Below are 23,943 nucleotides of genomic sequence, written 5' to 3' on the forward strand. Positions count from 1 at the left end.
TAGTGACTGGGGGGTGGGGGTGTGGTACCTGGGTGTGGGGGTGTGGTGCCTGGGGGTGGGGGTGGGGGTGTGGTGCCTGGGTGTGGGGGTGTGATGCCTGGGGGCGGGGGTGGGGGTGTAGTGACTGGGGGTGGGGTTGTGGTGCCTGGGGGTGGGGGTGTAGTGACTGGGGGTGGGGTTGTGGTGCCTGGGGGTGGGGGTGTAGTAACTGGGGGTAGGGGTTGTAGTGACTGGGGGTGGGGGTGTAGGGGGTGGGGGTGGGAGTGTAGTGACTGGGGGTGGGGGTTGTAGTGACTGGAGGTAGTGGTGGGGGTGAAGAGACTGGGGGTGGGGGTGGGGGTTGTAGTGACTGGAGGTGGTGGTGGGGGTGAAGAGACTGGGGGTGGGGGTGGGGGTTGCAGTGACTGGTCCTGGGGGTTGGGGGTGCAGTGACTGGGGGTGGGGGTTGTAGTGACTGGTGGTGGGGGTGGGGGTGTTAGACTGGGAGTGGGGGTTGTAGTGACTGAGGGTGGGGGTTGTAGTGACTGGTGGTGGGGGTTGTAGTGACTGGGGGTGGGGGGTTGTAGTGACTGGGGGTGGGGGTTGTAGTGACTGGGGGTGGGGGTGGGGGGTTGTAGTGACTGGGGGTGGGGGTGGGGGTTGTAGTGACTGGGGGTGGGGGTGGGGTTGTAGTGACTGGTGGTGGGGGGGTGGGGGTGTAGTGACTGGTGGTGAGGGTGTAGTGACTGGGGGTGGGGGTGGGGTTGTAGTGACTGGTGGTGGGGGTGGGGGTTGTAGTGACTGGTGGTGGGGTTGTAGTGACTGGGGGTGGGGGTTGTAGTGACTGGGGGTGGGGTGGGGGTTGTAGTGACTGGGGGTGGGGGTGGGGGTTGTAGTGACTGGGGTGGGGGTGGGGGTTGTAGTGACTGGTGGTGGGGGTGGGGGTGTAGTGACTGGTGGTGAGGGTGTAGTGACTGGGGGTGGGTTTGAGGGTGTAGTGACTGGGGGTGAGGGGTGACGTGACTGGGGTTGTGGGGTGAGTGTGTAGTGACTGGGGGGCGAGGTGTGGGGGTGTAGTGACTGGGGGTGGGTGTGTAGTGACTGGGGGTAAGGGGTGGGGTTGTAGTGACTGGTGGTGGGGATGGGGGTGTGTAGTGACTGGTGGTGAGGGTGTAGTGACTGGGGGTGGGTTTGAGGGTGTAGTGACTGGGGGTGAGGGGTGACTGACTGGGGTTGTGGGGTGAGTGTGTAGTGACTGGGGGCGAGGTGTGGGGGTGTAGTGACTGGGGGTGGGTGTGTAGTGACTAGGGGTAAGGGGTGGGGTTGTAGTGACTGGGGGTAAGGGGTGGGGGTGTAGTGACAGGGGGTGGGGGTGTAGTGACTGGGGGTGAGGGGTGTAGTGGGCGGGGGTGTAGTGACTGGGGGTGAGGGTGGGTGGGGGTGTAGTGACTGGGGGTAAGGGGTGGGCGTGTAGTGACTGGGGGTAAGGGGTGGGGTGTAGTGACTGGGGTAAGGGGTGGGGGTGTAGTGACTGGGGGTAAGGGGTGGGGGTGTAGTGACTGGGGCTAAGGGGTGGGGTGTAGTGACTGGGGGTGGGGGCGTAGTGGGTGGGGGTGTAGTGACTGGGGGTGGGGGTGTAGTGACTGGGGGTAAAGGGTGGGGGTGTAGTGACTGGGGGTGGGAGTGTAGTGGGTGGGGGTGGGGGTGTAGTGGGTGGGGGTGTAGTGACTTGGGTTGTTTCACCACCTTGTGCCCTCTCTGGATTAATACCCAAAGTCTTTCCCTCCAAGAATTGTCAGCGTTGATCGATTCTCATCTTTCTTTTTCCGCAGATAAACATGAAACCAAATTGAAAGGGGTGATATATTTTCAGGCTATCGAGGAAGTTTATTATGACCACTTGAAGAGTGCGCACAAGGTATTGGGCCCTTTCTGCGTTTTAACACAATGCCACCCTGTACATTAACCATCTATGGCCAGTTAGAAAGTCAGATGTGACTAACCAAAATAAAACCAACACAGTCCCCACAATTTACAAATCCCATGTTTAAGTAGATTGTCACTTATCTTGGCGAAAAGTAGTGTTCATTAATCTCCATGGCAGAGGTGCACCTTAAGTTGTCTGTTTATATCAGTTGAAGTGGCTCTGTGTACTCACTCGTTCACACCTTGATTTGTAAACATAATTAAATAACACTTGGGTCATGTTCAGTTCTCTTCTGTGTCTTTAAGGTTTTTTAACATCTTCTAGATGGGAGGGAGTTACAGTTTGCACCGAGCACTGACTACAGTGTCAATAAAACAACAGGTCAGAGTGGAGCTGGAAAGAGCTGGCCATGTTGGCTGCTCCACTGAAGGAACATTGCTGTGATCTGGTAGAGTCCTACCATCAGGCTGCCACTGTTATACCAGCCATCGAGTATAACAGGCAAATCAAACCAATGTGTCTGCTAAGAAGGGTGGGGACTGTAATAGACATGGGCATTGTGCATGTGATTACGAAGTTCAGATTCATGTCTAAATGTTACACTCAGTGCGTTTATTGTGAAAATGGGAAGAGGAAGAGCAGCGTGTACAAGTGTTATTTGATTGTTGTGGCTTCTTTACTTCCTTGGTCACTGAGTGACAGCAGCTGTCTGTTCACTAGACACACCGGTGAATGGATTTATCAGCTTTGTGTGCGAGGTGCTTTTCACAAAATGGGGCGAAAACAGACACGCAGTAACCTCCCCGAGGGCCAGTCTAGTTTTCTCGGGGAGAACAAGGAGTTAATCTGATGTCTTTTTGGACTCAAAGTGAGCGGCTTTCTCTTTGAGCCCTTCTCATGATATTCAGTCAGGATGAAACATGGGAGTGACTGACTGCGGAGCAGGATGTGGGTAACAGTCTGTTCCCTGTTCCCCAGTTCCTGTCTATCCGGGAGTGGGGGTCACAGTCCTTTCCCCGTTCTCTGAGTTCTTGTCTATCCGGGAGTGGGGGTCACAGTCCTTTCCCTGTTTCCCCAGTTCCTGTCTCTCCGGGAGTGCGGGTCACAGTCCTTTCCCTGTTCTCTGAGTTCCTGTCTATCCGGGAGTGTGGGTCACAGTCCTTTCCCTGTTCCCCAGTTCCTGTCTATCCGGGAGTGTGGGTCACAGTCCTTTCCCTGATCCCCAGGTCCTGTCTATCCGGGAGTGGGGGTCACAGTCCTTTCCCCGTTCTCTGAGTTCTTGTCTATCCGGGATTGGGGGTCACAGTCCTTTCCCTGTTCCCCCAGTTCCTGTCTATCCGGGAGTGGGGGTCACAGTCCATTCCCTGTTCCCCCAGTTCCTGTCTATCCGGGAGTGCGGGTCACAGTCCTTTCCCTGTTCTCTGAGTTCCTGTCTATCCGGGAGTGTGGGTCACAGTCCTTTCCCTGTTCTCTGAGTTCTTGTCTATCCGGGAGTGGGGGTCACAGTCCTTTCCCTGTTTCCCCAGTTCCTGTCTCTCCGGGAGTGCGGGTCACAGTCCTTTCCCTGTCCCCCTAGTTCCTGTCTATCCGGATGTGCGGGTCATAGTCCTTTCCCTGTTCTCCCAGTTCCTGTCTATCCGGGAGTGGGGGTCACAGTCCTTTCCCCGTTCTCTGAGTTCTTGTCTATCCGGGAGTGGGGGTCACAGTCCTTTCCCTGTTTCCCCAGTTCCTGTCTCTCCGGGAGTGCGGGTCACAGTCCTTTCCCTGTTCTCTGAGTTCCTGTCTATCCGGGAGTGTGGGTCACAGTCCTTTCCCTGTTCCCCAGTTCCTGTCTATCCGGGAGTGGGGGTCACAGTCCTTTCCCTGTTCTCCCAGTTCCTGTCTATCCGGGAGTGGGGGTCACAGTCCTTTCCCTGTTCCCCCAGTTCCTGTCTATCCGGGAGTGGGGGTCACAGTCCATTCCCTGTTCCCCCAGTTCCTGTCTATCCGGGAGTGCGGGTCACAGTCCTTTCCCTGTCCCCCCAGTTCCTGTCTATCCGGATGTGCGGGTCATAGTCCTTTCCCTGTTCTCCCAGTTCCTGTCTATCCGGGAGTGGGGGTCACAGTCCTTTCCCTGTTCTCCCAGTTCCTGTCTCTCCAGGATTGGGGGTCACAGTCCTTTCCCTGTACCCCCAGTTCCTGTCTATCCGGGAGTGGGGGTCACAGTCCTTTCCCTGTACCCCAGTTCCTGTCTATCCGGGAGTGGGGGTCACAGTCCTTTCCCTGTTCTCCCAGTTCCTGTCTATCCGGGAGTGCAGGTCACAGTCCTTTCCCTGTTCCCCCAGTTCCTGTCTATCCGGGAGTGGGGGTCACAGTCCTTTCCCTGTTCCCCCAGTCCCTGTCTATCCGGGAGTGCGGGTCACAGTCCTTTCCCCGTTGCCCCAGTTCCTGTCTATCCGGGAGTGGGGGTCACAGTCCTTTCCCTGTTCTCTGAGTTCCTGTCTATCCGGGATTGGGGGTCACAGTCCTTTCCCTGTTCCCCCAGTTCCTGTCTATCCGGGAGTGGGGGTCACAGTCCATTCCCTGTTCCCCCAGTTCCTGTCTATCCGGGAGTGCGGGTCACAGTCCTTTCCCTGTCCCCCCAGTTCCTGTCTATCCGGATGTGCGGGTCATAGTCCTTTCCCTGTTCTCCCAGTTCCAGTCTATCCGAGAGTGGGGGTCACAGTCCTTTCCCTGTTTCCCCAGTTCCTGTCTATCCGGGAGTGGGGGTCATAGTCCTTTCCCTGTTTCCCCAGTCCCTGTCTATCCGGGAGTGGGGGGTCACAGTCCTTTCCCTGTTCCCCCAGTTCCTGTCTATCCGGGAGTGGGGGTCACAGTCCTTTCCCTGTTCCCCCAGTTCCTGTCTATCTGGGAGTGGGGGTCACAGTCCTTTCCCTGTTCCCCCAGTTCCTGTCTATCCGGGAGTGGGGGTCACAGTCCTTTCCCTGTTCCCCAGTTCCTGTCTATCCGGGAGTGCGGGTCACAGTCCTTTCCCTGTCCCCCCAGTTCCTGTCTCTCCGGGAGCGTGGGTCACAGTCCTTTCCCTGTTCCCCGGTTCTTGTCTATCTGGTTGGAGTATAAGCTCCCACACTTTAAGCCAGCAGCTCTTTAGTAACATTGGTTGAAAGTTCTTAATTTAAGTCACTGTCAGAAAACAAAACAGCCAGATAATAGCAAGAGCAGGGTCAGTTAGCTGCAGGGTTTAAGAATGTGTTGAATTGCAGGATGAAGGTCAAAGTAACAGGCTGCCATGTCGAGGAAGAGGAGAACGAAATTCCTTTGGGGTTTTAGCTCAATATAGATCTGTGTAATGTAGAAACAGTGCAGGATGATAGTCCTGTTATCATCGTGCTTTGAGATTTGTGCTGTGTTTTTTTCAGAGTCCCAACCCATTACTCACCTTCAGTGTAAAGACACGGGACCGAATCTTCTACATGGTTGCACCATCAGCTGAGACCATGAGAATCTGGATGGATGTCATTGTTACAGGAGCTGAAGGTTATACTCAGTTCATGGTTTAAGTGACTTCATATCATTGTAACCTCATTGTGCATGCGAAGTTTTATATATATGTGTGTATGAAATGAGACTCTACAAACCACTGTCATGGCTTTATCTATGTTATCTTGAAGGTTGTGACAATCATACAGTTTTAATTATTAAAGTAGCAAATTATTTTAGACAATTGGAGCAAGTTTCTGCCTATCGTTGCTCTGGTGTGAGCATGTCACCTAGAATGAATGCCCAGATGTGAGGGGCCTTCACTGGGGCATTAAAGATAGAAAGTATACTTCAAAGTGAACTGACAGAATTAAAAGGGCATCCTTGTCTATTTTTGATACAGTATTAAATGGTTAGCTGGTCTACATTATATATAATAAGATCTCACATATATTTCAATTAATAATCTGCTTTTGTGACGCGGATTTCCTCTGGGGTCCCCGATTGGACACCAGGCCCCCTGGGTAAACAGGGTTCCTGCCAAAGTTACAGAGGCCCATGGGAGAAATGGCAGTGCCTAAAACTATTGAGGATCTCTGTCAGCGCTGGATTGTGTGATGTTGGGTTTTTGCCCACTCAGTAAGCACACACTTTGTTTCCCCAAATAACTATTATGTTTCAAAGTAATCAGCCAGTTTTCACGATGGTCTTTTTACTGTTCAGGATAAATGGACAGATGATGGAAATAATCTTATAAAATCTCTGTCAGCGCTGATGTGGGACCCTCTGGCAGGTGCTGACGTTTCTCATGGTCTCTGTGTTCTCAGAAAATTGGTGCTAATACATTGAGATTAATTCCCCCAAATAAGGCAAGTGTTTCAGTGGAAGTGGCTGCTTCAAGCACTGAGCAAGAGGTCAACTAGGCAGCAGAGATCTCTGATGCTTGGTAAATTCAGGATATTTAAATAGGTTACAATGGGCGGAAAGCAATCAAGCTGGCGAGCCTGACGGTGTGGAATCTCACTTTTCGTCGTCTCAGTCAATTCTTCTAAAATGGCCAAAGTTTTGTGACGAGAACGCCAAGTGTGTCACTGAGATTTTATTATTAAGCTAAACAACAAACCCCATTATATCATAATCAGCTTACTGCGGCTTCTGGTGTTGGGTTAGTCAGTTTATCAGCTGCCCCGTGTACATGCATCTATGTTCAATATTTATTCAGTATTATTTTAAAAGTATATCTAAGGATTACAAATATCTAAGGAATTTTATATGTTACACAGTTTGGATTATTTTCCTATTTAAAATGTATTTGATATAAGATTTCATCTTGCAAGGAACCTCTAAGTTTGAATAAAAAATGACTATCTCTTTCTCTATTGCATTTATCATTTTATTTAGCTAAAGATCGAAGTGTGTTGTAAAACATGTTGCTTTAAGTCTTAGTTTACTGGTTTGTTTAATTTTCATTCTCAGAATGTGGGCTTCACTGGCAAAGTCTGTCATTTCAGTTCCCATTCCTAGTTTCTTTGAGAATGTGGTGGTGAGCTGTTTTCTCTTAAAATCGCTGCGGTCTGTGGTGTAGGTACACCCTCAGTGCTGTTAGGGAGGGAGTTCCAGGATTTTTACTGAGGCAATGAAGGAACGGTGATATATGTCCAACTGAGGAAAGGGTGTCACTTGGAAGGGGAACTTGAAGTTAATGGTGTTCCCACACACCTGCTACCTTTAACCTTGCCGGTGTTGGGGGTCATAGGGAGAGAGGTGCTGTTCAAGTAACCATACTGGGCTTCCTGAGTGCATTCTGCACATACTGCAGCCGTGGTCAGTTGGTGGAGAGGGTGGACATTGAACCCAGTGCTGTTAAATCCAAGTATCTAAATCGAGTGAAGTTCTTTGCATAACCAGTACATTGCTGCACCAGACTAGGCCTGAGTTGGTCACAACTTACAATGTAGGCCAATCAGCCCCTTGAACCAGTTACACCATTCAATTAGATAATTGCTCTGTATCTTAACTCCATTTACTCCACCTTTGTGCCATCGCCCTAGATACTCTTACCTCACCAATCAGTCTCAGACTTAGAATTTTCAATTGACTCCCCCGACATTTAGACCTTTTTTAGGGGAGAGTGTCAGATTCCCATTACCCATCGAAGAAGTGCTTTCCCCTCAACAATCCAGCTCTTATTTTATTGTGCCCGCTTGTCCTGGACTCCCTCCACCCTCAACCAGAGGAAATAGTTTCTCTCTATCTCCCAACAATTCCTTATGTCATTTTAAACCAAGTTTCCATAAAGTATACACTATATAGGAAAGTACACTATATATATATATATATATATATATATATGTGGGGCATTTTATAAACACTGTGGGGTGAATTTGCTTGGTCTTTCTCTCAATTGGTTACTGTAACTTCAACAGAGGTTGGACAGAAATTCCAATTTTGCACATGACCTAAAAGTTGAACTTCTGCTGAAGTTCCAGTTCTCAGCAGGAGAAGCCCCGAGGAAATTCATGCTCTCCGTATATGGTGAGGTGTACACATTTATTATAGTTATGGCTTTGTGCTCATTCCTAGTTATATTTTTTCATCTGTCTTCATATCAGTAATATTTATTATTTCATAGTTCAGAGAGTAGCTTTGTAGAGAGAGTCTGGAAATCTGAAACTGTTGCTTTCTTAGCAGAGTGACTGGTTGTGTTCCACTTGCCCTCTTATACCTGTCAAGGGGTTTTGCTGTCATTTGCTGCTTTATACAGTTCTTCTGCAAGCTCTTCCAGTTTCTCCTTGAATTCTAAATTCTCGTATAATCCTTTGGGAATATTCATCATTCCATAAAGTAGGCTGCAGAGGCAGCCTGCAATCGATCCGGTGGCTCCACTCTCACAATAAGATTTTGGGTTACGATTGTGACATACGCTACAAGCCAAGTAACTCCCTGATCACATGTGACACTCTAAACCTCCGCCTAACCCATCAAAAACTGTAGACATCTCCCTAGATCTGCAAGTAGATCTCGTGGTCATTGAAATAGAAGACATTCTGCACATAGACTGGCCAAAATGCATAAAGTCAAAGTGCCAAGCCCTGCAGCAGGAAACGTCCAGATCCTGTACTGCAGCAACAATGGAAGATGGTGACAGGCAAATGACCAGAGTCCTTCCAGGACATTTGGAGGCTGTAAGATCATTTTGGCCCTATGGAGATGAACTTGGAATATCTCATGGAGTCACCTTTAAGCGAAAGCAAGTCGCCATCCCAGTGTCCATGTGACCTGATACCCTCCAGCAGTTGCACCAGGTGCACATGGGAATTGATTGAATCAGAGGATTGGCCAGAAGGATGATTGGCTAGGAATCCACCAAGACACCAAGAAGGCTGTGAGGGAATGCGAAGCATGTCAAACCTAGAAAACAGAAAGAACTACTGATTTCCCCAAGGTACACACATATCCATGGACCAGACTTGCAATTGACCTCTTCAGTATCATTGGAGATGATTCCTTGATTGTAACCCGATTACTTTTCCAAATTTTCCATTATCTATCAAATACACAATGTATTAAGTGCAACCATTTGCAGACACAATAAGTTCAAATTTCTGTCTATTTGGGGCACCACACAAGGTTGTTTCCGACAACGGACCCCAATACACTGGACAATCCTTTAAGGCAATGTGTGAGAAGTGGGGTGTCAACCATACTACTTCATCACCGCATTACCCCAGATCCAATGGGATGGCAGAACATATGGTTTGAGCTGTAAACTCCCAAATCATGAAGTCCCACCAAACAAAACATGATCTACACATTAGTGTGACACCACTCACTGTGACCGTTCCCTCACCTTGTGGAATTATTATTTGGCAGACAAGTGTGGACAAACCTCCCCGGTTATCGCTCATCACATACCCCTGGGAGTATTGAGGCATTGCTCAAGAAACAGGGGAAGATGCAAGATGTCCATGACCAGCATGCAGGTAATGAAGTACCCAACCTGAACATCGTACAGAAAGTTTGAGTACAACACCCATCTGATGGCACCTGGAATCCAGCGGAAATCATCAGCATGTGCCCAGAACCAAGATTGTGTAAAGTACAAACACCAAATGGCATGACAGTGCGATGAAACAGATGCCAAATCAGAACAATCCACAACCAGAAACACTGAATTGCAAACACGTTCTAAGACACAACACAAGCAAAGCACCCCCTCACCAGCATTCTGAAAACGTATAGCAGCCTCTAGCAAAGATTACCATAATTAAACTGGAAGGATAAATAAACAGCTGATATGTTTCAGAGACCTGTTAATTCATTGCTCTGTGTTAAAGTACATTCAGACACAATGTTATTTTCTTTTGTTTTCATGTAAATAGTTTGATTCTTTAAGGGTGAACTTTTAGTTAGAAATAAAAGGGGGATGTTGTAATATGATGACATGCACCTTTAAGAGGCCGTATCTTAAACTGTTGTCAATCATTAAATACTTTGATAGGATGTGATGCATAAGTCCTAGGACTTGTAGGCAGTCTGTAAGCAGCAGTGATCGAGGTCAGAATGTGCCTCACAGCTTTAGTGAATATTATCTTCAACTAAGAACCCACATTCTTCTTTTAGACATCGGTGAAACAACAATGTAACAGTGGCAGAGTAGATAAGGCATTAGCTAAGGGGCAGAAAGCAGCTGGGAATGGTTGTTTTTTAGACTGGAGGGGATGTACAGTGTTGTCCCCCAAGCGTTAGTACTCAGACCACTGCTCTTTCTGATATATATTCATGACCTAGAGTTGGGCACACAGGACATAATTTCAAAGTAGTGAAGAGAATAGCACCAGACTGCAGGAGGATTTAGGCAGTCTGATGATATGGGCACACATGACACATTAACTTAAATGCTGACAAGCATGAAGTGATGCATTTTGGAAGGAAGACTGAGGAGAAGCAATATAAACTAAATGGAACAATGTTAAAATGGGTGCAGGAACAAAGAGACTTGGGGTTTTACCAACTGTGTACTGTAGACATACAGAAGCTGACAGTATCACTGCGTCTCCCCCACTCTCTCTCTCTCTCTCCCTTTCCCGCACTCTGTCTCTCTCAACCTGTATCCCGACTTCTCTCTCAGTTCTTCTTGATTGAATAACAGCTGAAATATTTCAGTCTCACTGTTTAAAATAACAACAACTCACATTGCTGTGGCTTTTTTTATATATTAAAGATTCAAATAGGGACTTGGAAAGCCTCAGGGAAGTTTAGTTTCTCATCCTGAAAAGCAATAAAAATCATCTTGGGAATTGGATCAAACTGTTCCTGTTCAGATATTGCTGCAATGTGGGACTGTGGGCTATCTCTGTCGAGATACGAGGTAGGATTGTTGAATGGAGATGCTGCGGTTGTGGTTGATTGAATAGGGTGGGAATTAGATTATGTTCCTTGCAAATACTCAGGATTGAAGCTGTTTACCGTAAATGCCCAGAGAGAATGAAATGTTTAACCAATGTCTGATTAATTTCAAAGTCTTCAGACACATGAAAGAACAAGAGAAAGGAACAATATACAAAACTTGAGATAGTCAGACACAGCAGAAGGTGTGAGGTCCCATTCATTTTCTGAATCTATTTTAATCTAAAGTCTGATCGAAAAAGCTGGAGTTTACATCCCACACTGGGCTGTAGTGAATTTGAATTGTTTTCTAAAAATAGAATTCTGGAATAAAAATTCCTCCAAGATGGAATAATTCACTCCCATCTGCTACTGTACAGCCTGTACACACAATCGTCCTCCCTCACTCCTCCAGCTTTGCCCATCTGGGTGGCTGGGACTGCATTCACCTGGTTCTATTCTTATCTAGCTAACTGTAATGAGAGAGTCACCTGCATCATCTTCCCGTCATGTACTGTTATCCTATTGTCCCCACAACGATCTCTCCTTGGCTCCCTCCTATTTCTCATCTAAATGCTGTCCCACGGAGTAAGATATCATGTGAAAACATAGCATTAGTTTTTACATGTACACTGATGACAGCCAGATCTACCCCACCACCACCTCCCTTAACCTCTCCATTGTCAATAGTCAGTCTGCTTCTCCGTTATCCAGTACTGGATGAGCAGAACTTTCCTCCAATATTGGGAAGAGTAAAGCCATTGTTTTCCGTCCCTACTCCAAACTCCGTTCCGTAGCCACCGACTCCATCCTTCTCCCAGTCTAAGGCTGATCCAGACTGTTCACAACCTCAGTGTCATTGCCTCAGCTCCTCTATTGTTGAAACTCTCATCGCTGCCTTTGTTACCTCTAGACCTTTCATGATTTTAAATATCTCTATCAAATCTCCCTTTAGCCTTCTCTGCTCTAAGGAGAACCAGCCTGGTTTCTCCAGGCTACCTGACAAATGGTAATAGCCTCATCCCTTAAACCTAGTAAATCTCCTCTGTACATCCACCAAAGCCTTCATGTTCAGCCAAGATTGTGCTGTCCAGAATTTGATACATTATTCCAAACTAGTATGTTATAAAGGTTAGCATAGTTATCTGGCTTTCGTACTCCATGTCTCCATTTATAGCTTTGCCTCTATGTCTCTACTTATAAAGCCCAGGATTTCACATGCTTTATTAGCCAGTCAGCAAAGAGGGAAATTTTACCCGAAACATTGGCTGGTTCTCTTAGACATGAATCGATGATTCATTACAAGGCTGGCAGGATGCTTTGGGGGACTGCAGCCCAGACAGAAATGCTGCAGTCATTTTTTTTTTAAAACAATAATACATTGGCCCAATGGCCAGGAAGGAGGATTTTTGCATCAGCTGTGAATCAGTGGATACGATGTTCAAATCCATCTCCACACTGTCTCAATGACTGTAGAGCAAGCTTTGGCTCTCATTTCTGTGCAGACACCCAGCAAGCTATTCAGCTGTAGGAACCCTCTCATTTCTATCTTTCTCTTTCTGTCTCTCCCACTCTCACTGTCTTTCCCACACTCACTCTCTCTCCTTTTGCCTCTTTCAAGACTCTTTGTCCTTCTGTCCTTCCCTGTCATAAGAACATAAGTAGTAGGAACAGGAAGAGCCATATGGCCCCTCAAGCCTGTCCCGCCATTATCTAGTGAACCTTTGTTCCACCACCACCACCACCTCAAAAGTAAATACATCGATCCTTAGGTATGAGACCAAAACTGTACATGGAACTCCAGGTCTGGTCCTACCAAAGCCCTGTATAAATGCAGCAAGACTTCCTTACTCTATACTTTTTGCTCTCCTAATTGTTGGCTGCATCTACGTGTTAACTTTCTCTGATTTGTGTACAAGGACATCCAAATCACTCTAACACTTACATTTAGTGATTTCTCGCCATTCAAAAAAGTATTCTCTTTTTCTTGTCGTTCTATCAAACTGAATATTCCCAAATTTTTCACATTATATTCCATCTATCAGTTTCTTATCTGTCCTTATTGCTTTGTAGCCTCTGTGTCCTCCTCACAGTTTACTTTCACACCTAGCTTTGTATTATCATCAAACTCAGATACGTTACACTCTGACATGGAGTATATTCAAGGCTGAGAGCGATAGATTTTTGGGCACTGAGGGGATTGAGGCATATTGGGATAGGATGGAAAGTGGAGTTCATGACAAAGGACAGCCATGAGCTTACTGGATGGTGGAGCAGGCTGCATTAGTTGAATGACCTACTCCTGCTCCTATTATTTATGTAGCTCAGTGTCAAATTTTATTTGAAGCCACTCTTGTGAAGCACCTTTAGTACATTTTCCTATATTAAAGACAAGCTGTTGTTATCATTTTTATTGCTGATCAGACTGGACCAGGCCTACAAGTGACTAATCTCCATGGAAACAGAGTTTGCAAGCCAGCGACCAAGAGACTCCAGTCAATTTACACCACACAGAACAAAGTGGGGCAAATACAGATTAAGGCTGAGGGTCAATCACACTAAACTCTAGCACTGTTTAATAATCTGTAACTATCATTTTGTTATAGAAAGAAGAAAAGCAAGACCGTTCACTGAATGGTCAACTTATCCCTGCACTAAATGGTCCTGGAAAAGAGGACCATTCAGATAATTGTGTAAGCAACCCAACTTTATCTGTGTACGTAGGAGCAGGTATTAACCTCTCAAACTTGGTAATTGCTGATTTCTATTTTAATTCCATCTACTTACCGAGTTATCCCTCAAATGGAACTCCTTGTGGTAGCAAGTTCCACATTGAAAATCCCATTCTGGGGGGAAAGATGTCTCCTGAACTCCCCATTAGATTTATTACTGACTATTTTATATTTATGCCCCTTAGTTTCAGTCTCCTTTACACGTGGAAACTCCTCCACATCTATCCTTTCATAATCCTGTGAATTAATGAAGGCTTTTCTTTAGATTGATATGCCTTTGTGTGTAATCACTCTATAGTCTACTTAATCTATCTATAGCACATCATGCTTGAAGCATGGAAATCAGTAATTATTCTGCTCCATCTTTGTTTTAGTGATGATTAAGAAAGATAATTAATCTAAGTCCTGATAAACAGTCACTGCCTCAGATCAATTTTCCAAATTACTGAGCTGGATTTTCCAGTGGGCTTTGAGATGCTGACGTCGGGCTGACATGGGGGTTCTGTGCCCGCACATGTCATTGCGCTCACCAGTGCAACCTTCCAGGAGATGACCTCCTTATTGCCTGCCACTGCCCTCACCATCCTATTAAGGAGAGTGGGTCTGAAGCCTTGGGGTCCCACCCAATCAGAGCTCACAGCAATGTCAGGTCGGCAGCCCTGCCAGGAGAGGTGGGTCCAGCAGAGGCTGGTAGGCATATACGAGGAGGCCTCAGGAGGCTCCCTCAGCTGCCTGCATGGCGGTGGTCAATTCGAGTCTGAAACTGGTCGGGATGTGGGATTGGTGGGGAAACCCCTCCACAGGACTAGTAATGGAGGTGCCTCCTCACACAGTGAGGACTGTGCCAATGTTGCTAAAATACCACTGCCAGTGTAAAATGGCCCCTACATGCGGTCTTAATTGGACTATGGCTGCCTGCCTCCATGAAGCCGGTTCCCAGTCTGTCCCTGTTAAAGGCCCCCGAAGGCAGGAATGCATCAGGGACCCCTCCCCCCAATTTCCTGGCCCCCAACACCTCCAAAACCACCTCCATGGGGCTGGGAAGTCCAGCCCAATGTGTCACTCTTCATCTAGCAGTATTGTTAATTCTATAAGGAACCCACTTGGGATTCACGTGCTTGCATTTCACATGATGATGTTCATCTTTTCCAGCCTTACTTACTTCCTTTGTAGAGGACACACAGAAACATAAGAACAGCAGAAGGCCATTCAACCCCTCCAGCCTGTTCTGTCATTGTGAGATCATGACTGACCCAATTAGATGGATAGATTCTGTACATTATAATTAAAAACAAGTTTCACACAATATTCTGCTAACAATTAATGATGGCTCCCCTTGATCTAAAAAAGCCAAATTAAAATCCTGCTCTACTCTTGAGTAACAGAGGGACTATTTCATCAACTGTATAACAGAGTAATGGTTTATGTATTAATTTCATGCTATCAGAATGTCATGGCTTTGTTTGATTTAGAGAAAAGCTAATGACTAACTGAAATTTATTGATCTCTGCCGACGAGTCACTTCATTCAGAGGGAATAGGTCACATGGGAGATTGCAAAGACCACATTCACCAACTGCTCATCTGGACTGTTTCTGTTATTAGGACAATGAAATAGGAGAGACAGTTACATTGTGAAGATAGTTATATGATATCATGAAGTTCTGCATCGCAACATCTTTAGTTCTGAACATTCGCATGTAAAACTTTCCACTTCAATGGAATTCAACATCAGAGTTCTCAGTCTGCATATAGTTGGTCATATTGTTGAATTCTAAATGCTGTCGTCAATCTTCATCATCAGTGGTTTTGCAATACATATTTCTTGAAATATAAAAGGATATATAAATTAGTTATCAAAACATACTGGCCCTTTAGATCCCCCGAGGATCTGTATAGACCCTCCTATTTCTCATCTGCACGATGCCCCTCAGCAACACCATCTGAAGACACGGTGTTAGTTTTCACATGTACGCTGACGACACCCAGCTCTACCTCACCACCACCTCTCGACTCCTCCACTGTTGCTAAATTATCAGATGGCTTATCCAACATCCGGTACAGGATGAGCAGAAAATTCCTCCAATTAAATTTTGGGAAGCCTGAAGCCATTATTTTCAATCCCTGCTCCAACTCCATTCCCCAGCTACTGACTCCATCCTTCTCCCACGCAACAATCTGAGACTAAACCATCAAGTATCATTCTTGACCCCAAGATGAGCTTCCGGCCTATGGACAGAAGTTAATGCCCTCCCCAGTGATGACCCTGCCACCTTCTGCCTCCACCCCAATTAAGTACGGGATTGGAAGGCTCATGGATGGCTTTACCAATTGAGGCCTTTAATGCCCACTTAAGTGCCTCACCCTGCTGATGTTGGTATTCACCCAATGGGGGGGGGTGGGAGGGGCTCGCCATGCAAAGAACATGACAAGTAAACCCTGTCGGGATTGCTTGCGGACTCCTAGTTAATTCCCTCATTCAAAGGCACTCAGTGCCTGATCAAGGGACCCGGCCATGGGGAGCGGGGATTGCGGCAAGGGGGGAGGTGGTGGGGGACTGATAGGCAGACCCCTGTCCTTACTGTCAATACCTTCTCCCCCATGACCCCCTCCCTGCGACCCCTTTCCTGCCATCACCCACCTATGGCCCGGGATCTAGCAACGATACTCGGCCTCAGGTGGGTGTAGTTCCATCAGCAGCCACCATCTCCCCAGTGGCGCTAACATTCAGTTGGGCTTCCAGCCTCTGATTGGCTGATAGCTCAAGGGCCAGAAGTCCCCCAGGGCCCTTGATCCCGGGGAAGACCCACAGCTGTCTATTTAAATGCCTGAGTGGCCTCCATTAAATCCAGCCTCTTATTTGTACATTAAGGCTGCCTATTTCCATCTCCATAACATTGCCTGACTTCAGTCTCAACTCATCAGCTGCTGAAATTCTCATCCATACCTTTGTTAGATTTGACTAACAATGCACTCCTGGACGGTCACTCACATTCTACCCTCCGTAAACTTGAGGCCATCCAGAGCTCCGCTGACCATTTCTTAACTCGTACCTGTTTCCCTGTCACATCTGTGCTCTGATTTATATCGATTCCCGGTCAAACAACATCTTGATATTAAAATTATCATTCTTGCTTTCAAATCCCTCTGTGGCCTCACCCTTCCCTATCTCTGAAACATCCTCCAGTCTCACAATCCTCCAAGACATTGGTGCTCATCTCATTCTGGCCTCTTGTGCATCCCCAATTTTAATCATTCCAACACTGGTGGTCATGCCTTCAGTTGCTTAGACACTAAGCTCAGAATTCCCTCCATACACCTCTCCCCCTCACTATCCCGCTTTCCTCCTTGAAGATACTCCTTAAAACCTGCCTCTTTGACCAAGTTTTTGGGCAACAGCCTAATGAAGGGATATGGGGAACAGGTGGGAAAATGGATTGGAAGCCCAAGATCAGCAATGATCGTATTGAATGGCGGAGCAGGCTTGATGGGCCGTGTGGTCTACTCCTGCTCCTATTTGTTTGTGTTTCTTTTCTAATATATCCTGATGTGGCTCAGTGTCAGATTTTATAACACTCCTATAAAGCACCTTGGGATGCACATTAAAGGTCCTATATAACATAAGTTGTTCACAGAATCACAGAATTTTAACAGCACCAAAGGATGCTGTTAAATGGTGTCTGCACCGGCTCTCCAAATGAGCATTATGAAACAGTGCCATTGCCTTGCCTTTTCCTCATACCCCTACACATTGTTTCTATTCAAATAATCATCTAATGCCCGCTTGAATGCCTCGATTGAACCTGCCTCCACAACACTTCCAGGCAGTGCATTCCAGGCCCGAACCCACTCGTTGTGTGAAAAAGTTTTTTCTCACGTCACATTTGCTTCTTTTGCAAATCACTTTAAATCTATGCCCTCTCATTCTTGAGCCTTTTACAAGCACGAACAGCTTATCCCTATCTACTCTGTCCAGCCCCCTCATGATTTTGAGCATCTTGATCAAATCTCCTTTCAGCCTTCTTCTCTCCAAGGAGAAAAGTTCCAACCTCTGCAATCTATCTTTGTAACTGAAGTTTCTCATCCCTGGAACCATTCTTGTAAACCTCTTCTGCACTCTCTCCAATGTGTTCACATCCTTCCTTTGGTGTGCCAGAACTGTGCACAATACTCCAGCCGAAGTTTAACGAGAGTCTTATATAAATTAAGCATAACCTCCCTGCTCTTGTACTCTATGCCTCTATTCATAAAGCCCAGGATACTGTGTGCTTTATTAACTGGTCTCTCCACCTGTCCTGCCACCTTCAATGATCTATGCACATATACACCCAGGTCTTTCTGCTCTAGCACCCCCTTCAAAATTTTGCCCCTTATTTTATATTGTCTGTCCATGTTCTTCCTACCAAAATGCATCACCTCACACTTCTCCACACTGAACTTCATCTGCCACCAATCTGCCCACTCCACCAACTTGTCTATGTTTTCTTGAAGTTCCACAACATCCTCCTCACAATTCACAACACTCCCAAGCTTCGCATCATCTGCAAACTTTGAAATTGTCCCCTGCACACCAAGATCTAAATCATTAATATAGATCAGGAAAAGCAAGGGTCCCAATACCAACTCCTGGGGAACTGCTCTACAAACCTTCCTCCAGCCACTAAAAACATCCATTGACCATTACTCTCTGCTTCTTATTTTTCAGCCAATTTTGTATCTGCATTGCTACTGTCCCTTGCATTCCATGAGCAATAACTTTTCTCACAAGCCTGTCATGTGGCACTGTATCAAGGAAACCTCCTGCTGATTACCATGTACTGCCCTCCCTCAGCTGATGAATCAGTGCTCCTCCATGTTGAACACCACTTGGAGGATGCATTGAGGGTGGCAAGGGTGCAGAATGCACTCTGGGTGGGGAATTTCAATGTCCATCACCAAGAGTGGCTCGGTAGCACCACTACTGAGCGAGCTGGCCGAGTCCTAAAGGACATAGCTGCTAGACTGGGTCTGCAGCTGGTGGCGAGGGAACTGATGAGAGACAGAAACATACTTGACCTCATGGTCACCTACCTGCCTGCCATAGATGCATCTGTCCATGACAGTATCGGTAGGAGTGTCCACCGCACAGTCCTTGTGGATACAAAGTCTCGCCTTCACATTGAGGATACCCTCCACTGTGTTGTGTGGCACTACCACCGTGCTAAATGGGATAGATTTCAAACAGCTCTAGCAGCTCAAGACTGTGCATCAATGAGGCTCTGTGGGCCATCAGCAGCAGCAGAATCATACTTGAACATAATCTGTAACCTAATGGCCCGGCATATCCCCCACTCTACCAATACCACCAAGCCAGGGGATCAACCCTGGTTCAATTGAGAGTGCAGGAGGGCATGCCAGGAGCAGCAACAGGCATACCTAAAAATGAGGTGTCAACCTGGTGAAGCTATAACACTTCTTGTGTGCCAAACAGCATAAGCAGCAAGTGATAGACAGAGCTAACTCATTCCACAACCAATGGATCAGATCTAAGCTCTGCAGTCCTGCCACATCAAGTCATGAATGGTGGTGGACAATTAAACAACTCAATGGAGGAGGAGGAGGCTCCACAAATATCCCCATCCTCACATCAGTGCAAAAGATAAAGCTGGAGCATTTGCTACAATGTTCAGCCAGAAGTGCCAAGTGGATGAGCCATCTCGGCCTCCTCCGGAGGTCCCCAGCATTACAGATGCCAGTCTTCAACCAATTTGATTCACTCCACGTGATATCAAGAAATGGCTGAAGGCACTGGATGCTGCAAAGGCTATGGGCCCTGACAATATTTTGGGAATAGCACTGAAGACTTGTGCTCCAGAACTTGCTGTGCCCCTAGCCAAGCTGTTCCAGTACAGCTACAACACTGGTGCCTACCCGCTATGTGGGAAATTGCCCAGGTATGTCCTGCATACAAGCAGCAGGACAAATCCAACCCAGCCAATTACCGCCCCATCAGTCTACTCTTGATTAAAGTAAAGTAATGGAAGGGGTCATTAACAGTGCTATCAAGCGGCATTTGCTTAGCAATAACCTGCTCACTGACACCCAGTTTGGGTTCCGCCAGGGCCACTCAGCTCCTGACCTCATTACAGCCTTGGTTCAAACATGGACAGAGCTGAACTGCTGAGGTGAAGTGAGAGTGACTGCCCTTGATATCAAGGCAGCCCTAGCAAAACTGGAGTCAATGGGAATCAGGGGGAAAACTCTCCACTGGTTGGAGTCATATCTAGCACAAAGGAAGATGGTTGTGGTTGTTGGAGGTCAGTCATCTCAGCTCGAGGGCATCACTGCAGGAGTTCCTCAGGGTAGTGTCCTCGGCCCAACCATTTTCAGCTGCTTCATCAATGACCTTCCTTCCATCATAAGGTCAGAAGTGGGGATGTTTGCTGATGATTGCACAATGGTCAGCATCACTTGTGTAACATTTGTGCCACACAAGTGTCAGGCAATGACCATCTCCAAAAAGAGAGAATCTAACCATCAGCCCTTAACATTCAATACCATTACCGTCACAATCCTCCACTACCAACATCCGGAGGGGAGGGTTACAATTGACCAGAAACTAAACTGGACTAGCCATATGCTACAAGAGCAGGTCAGAAGCTAGGAATCCTGCGATGACTAGCTCACCTTCTGACTCTCCAAAGCCTGTCCACCATCCACAAGGCACAAGTCAGGAGTGTGATGGAATACTCCCCACTTACCTGGATGTGTGCAGCTCCCAAAACACTCAAGAAGCTTGACACCGTCCAGAACAAAGCAGCACGCTTGATAGGCACCACATCCACATACATTCGCTCCCTCCACAACCAACGCATAGTGGCAGCAGTGTGTACCATCTACAAGATGCACTGCAGGAATTCACCAAGGTTCCTTAGACAGCACCTTCCATACCCACAACCACTACCATCTAGAATGACAAGGGCAGCAGATAAATGGGAACACCACCATCTGGAAGTTCCCCTCCAAGTCACTCACCATCCTGACTTGGAAATATATCACTGTTCCTTCACTGTCGCTGGGTCAAAATCCTGGAACTCCCTCCCTAACAGCACTGTGGGTTTACCTATACCACATGGACTGCAACAGTTCAAGAAGGCAACTCACCACCACCTTCTCAAGGGCAACTAAGGATGGACAATAAATGCTGGCCCAGCCAGCAGAGCCAATAACCCCTGAATGAATAAAAAAAAATCAAATGCCTTTTGAAAGTCCACGTACACTACAACAACAGCATTACCTTCATCGACCTTTTCTGTTACCTCTTCAAAAAACTCCAGCAAGTTAGTTAAGCACGATTTCCCCTTTAGAAATCCGTGCTGGCTCTTCCTTATCAACCCATTTTTTCCATGTGACTACTAATTCTATCCTGAATAGTTGTTTCTAGAATCTTGCCCACCACTGAAGTTAACCTGACTGGTCTGTAATTGCTGGGCTTATCCTTACAACCTTTTTGAACAAGGGCATAATTTTTGTAATTCTCCAGTCCTCTGGCACCACCCCTGAGTCTAGGGAAGACTGAAAGGTTATGGCCAATGCCCCTGCAATTTCTACTCTCACTTCCTTCAATCAATATCCTTAGATGCATCTTTCAGGTCCTAGTGCCTTGTCAACTTTAAGCACCGACAGTCTATTCAACACTTCCTCCTCATCAATTTACAGTTTCCTCGTCTGTCACCATGGCCTGAGTAGCATCTGCTTCCTTGGTAAAAACGGATGCAAAGTATTCATTTAATACCTCAGCCATGGCCCCTTTGTCCATGTGTAAATTCTCTTTGAGGTCCCTAATCAGCTCTACTCCTTTTTACCACCCTTTTACTATTTATACGTCTATAGAAAACTTTGCGATTCCCCTTTATATTGGTTGCCAATTTTTTCTCATAATCCCTCTTTGCTTCTCTAATATGCTTTTTCACCTCCCCTCTGAACTTTCTGTATACCTCTTGGTTCTCAGTTGTATTTTCTACCTGACACCTGTCACAAGCACGCTTTTTCTTCTTTATCTTGATTTCTATCTCCTTTTTCATCCAGGGAGCTCTGGATTTGTTTGACCTACCTTTCCCTTTCAATGGAATATACCTTGACTGTGCCCGAACCAATTCTTTTTTGAAGGTAGCCCATTGTTCAGCTATAGCTTTTCCTGCCAATTTTTCATTCCAGTCTAACTGGCCCAGATTCATTCTTGCCCCATCGAAGTCGGCTCTTGTCCAGTTAATTATTCTTACTCTGGATTGCTTATCGTCATTTTCTATCATCATCCTAAAACATATAATACAATGATCACTGTCTCCTAAATGTTCCTCCACTGACACTTAATCTACTTGGCCCACCTCATTTCCAAGAGCCAGGTCCAACAGTGCGTCTTTTCTTGTTGGATTGGACACATACTGCTGTAGAAGTTCCCAAGGGAAATTAGGGATGGGCAACAAATGCTGGCCTAGCCAGCAACGCCCCCATCCCGTGAATGAATAAAAAAAAAGAACATTCTCCAGAACACAATCTAGGGATTTTGCCCCTTTCCACCCTTTACACTACAACAGTCCTAGGCTACATTCAGGTAATTAAAGTCACCCGTTATAACTACTCTATGCACCTCTCTATCATTTCTCTGAAGATTTGTTCTTCTACATCCTTCTCACTATCTGGCGGTCTATGGACTACACCGAGCAATGTAACTGCACTCTTTTTGTTCCTTAGATCTAGCCAAATTGATTCTGTCCTTGAACCCTCAGGACATCCTCTTTCTCCAGCACTGCAATGCTCTCCTTAACCAATACCGCCAACCCTCTTCCTTTCCTATCTTTTCCGAACACCTTGTATCCAGGAATATTTAACATCTAGTTCTGCTCTTTCCTGAGCCAGGTCTCTTTTATCACCACAACATTATATTTCCACATGGCAATCTGCACCTGTAGCTCCCCAATCTTATTTACTATACTCCGTGCATTCACATTTATGGATAGTAATCCTGATTTAGATTTTGTTACTTTCTCCCTTAACCTGACTTTACCTGTTAACTTACTATTCTCTATACTAGTGCTATCTGTCTCTCCCAGTATTTTGTGGACCCTGGTATTCCTCTCTAATATCCTTTCCTGGTTCCCACACCTCTCCTGAGTTAGTTTAAAGCCCTCCCATCAGCACTAGCAAAACGCCCCACAAGGAGCTCAGTCCCAGTTCTGTTCATGTGCAACCCGTCCGGCTTCTACAGGTGCTGTCTCCCCCAGAGCCAGTCCCAGTGTCCCAGGAATCTAAAGCCCTTCCTCCTGCACCATCTTTCCACTATGCATTCATCTGCCTTATCCTCCTATTTCTGTATTCACTGGCATGTGGCACTGGGAGTAATCCGGATATTATTACATTTGAAGTCCTGCTTGCTAATTTTCTACCTGGCTTCCTAAATTCTGATTGCAGGACCACATCCACCTTCCTACCCAAGTCATTGGTACCAATGTGGACCACAACCTCTGGTTATTCATCCTCCTCAGAAGAATGTCCTGCAGCTGCTCTGTGACATCTTTGACCCTGGCACCAGGGAGGCAACATACCATCCTGGAGTCACGTCTACGGCCACAGAAACGCCTATCTGTTCCCCCAACCAACGAATCCTTTATCACTATTGCTCTTCCTTTCTTCTTCCTTCCCTCCTGTATGGCGGAGCTGCTCATGGTGCCAAAAACCTGGCTCTGACTGCACTCCCCTGAGGAACCAGTTCTCACCAGCTTCTAAAGCAGAAAGCCGATTTGTGAGCGGGACCTCACGGGACTCCTGTACATACTACCTGCCTACTTGCCTTGGACTGCCTAGTGGTCACCCAGGACCTACTTACCAAAGCCGCCGTTCTTCTTTCTGAGGAAAGGTAGAAAAGGAAAGGAGCACCTCTGCCCCAAACTTCCTCAGTCACCAAACTCCAACTGAAGCACTCCACTGCAGCCCAAAACAGCACTCAGTGCAGACAAAGTCAGCACTATAAGATAGCCTACTTTTATACTTTCTGAACCTAGCCTCTGAAAACCTGATTAAGCCAGTTATCTAATTAACTAGTTGCTGCTGCAAGCATAGCCTGTTTGAGCCCTGTTTTAAGGCTGGACTAAAACTCACCTTCTTCCAACCCTAAGAGCTACTTTTAGTAAATTGCTAAATTAAAGAAAGATTTGATAGGTTTGATTTGATTTGATATCAGTAATAGAATTTAACCCTTAATTTAACCCTTAAACTCACTCAGTCACCAAACTCCGACTGAAGCACTCAACTGCAGCCCAAAACTGCACTCCAGTGCAGGCATGTTTACTCATAGGTGTTTACAGCACAGAAGGAGGCCATTCGTTCCATCATGTCCATGCCAGTCAACAATGATCTGCCTACACTAACCCCATTTTCCGGCGCTTGGCCCATAGCCCTGAGGCTATGACAACGCAAGTAA

At 46.6% G+C, this 23,943-nt stretch overlaps 2 protein-coding genes across 2 annotated transcripts in view; one reads left to right on the forward strand and one right to left on the reverse strand.

Annotated features, from left to right (window-relative positions):
• phldb2b (pleckstrin homology-like domain, family B, member 2b) overlaps positions 1-6,741 on the forward strand; it is a 224,653-nt gene extending 217,912 nt beyond the window's left edge. Inside the window, exons 24-25 of the mRNA XM_078559568.1 lie at positions 1,812-1,897; positions 5,305-6,741. Coding sequence (XP_078415694.1) covers positions 1,812-1,897; positions 5,305-5,445 — 227 coding nt within the window. The 3' untranslated portion in view covers positions 5,446-6,741. The remainder of the gene's footprint in view (positions 1-1,811; positions 1,898-5,304) is intronic.
• An 8,224-nt stretch (positions 6,742-14,965) lies between these two features.
• Positions 14,966-23,943, reverse strand: part of LOC144691461 (complement C5-like) — an 86,629-nt gene continuing 77,651 nt past the window's right edge. Inside the window, exon 16 of the mRNA XM_078559564.1 lies at positions 14,966-15,308. Coding sequence (XP_078415690.1) covers positions 15,259-15,308 — 50 coding nt within the window. The 3' untranslated portion in view covers positions 14,966-15,258. The remainder of the gene's footprint in view (positions 15,309-23,943) is intronic.

The sequence above is a fragment of the Cetorhinus maximus genome, chromosome 16, assembly GCF_964194155.1.
Source record: "Cetorhinus maximus chromosome 16, sCetMax3.hap1.1, whole genome shotgun sequence".
In the NCBI taxonomy this organism is placed as follows: Eukaryota; Metazoa; Chordata; class Chondrichthyes; order Lamniformes; family Cetorhinidae; genus Cetorhinus; species Cetorhinus maximus.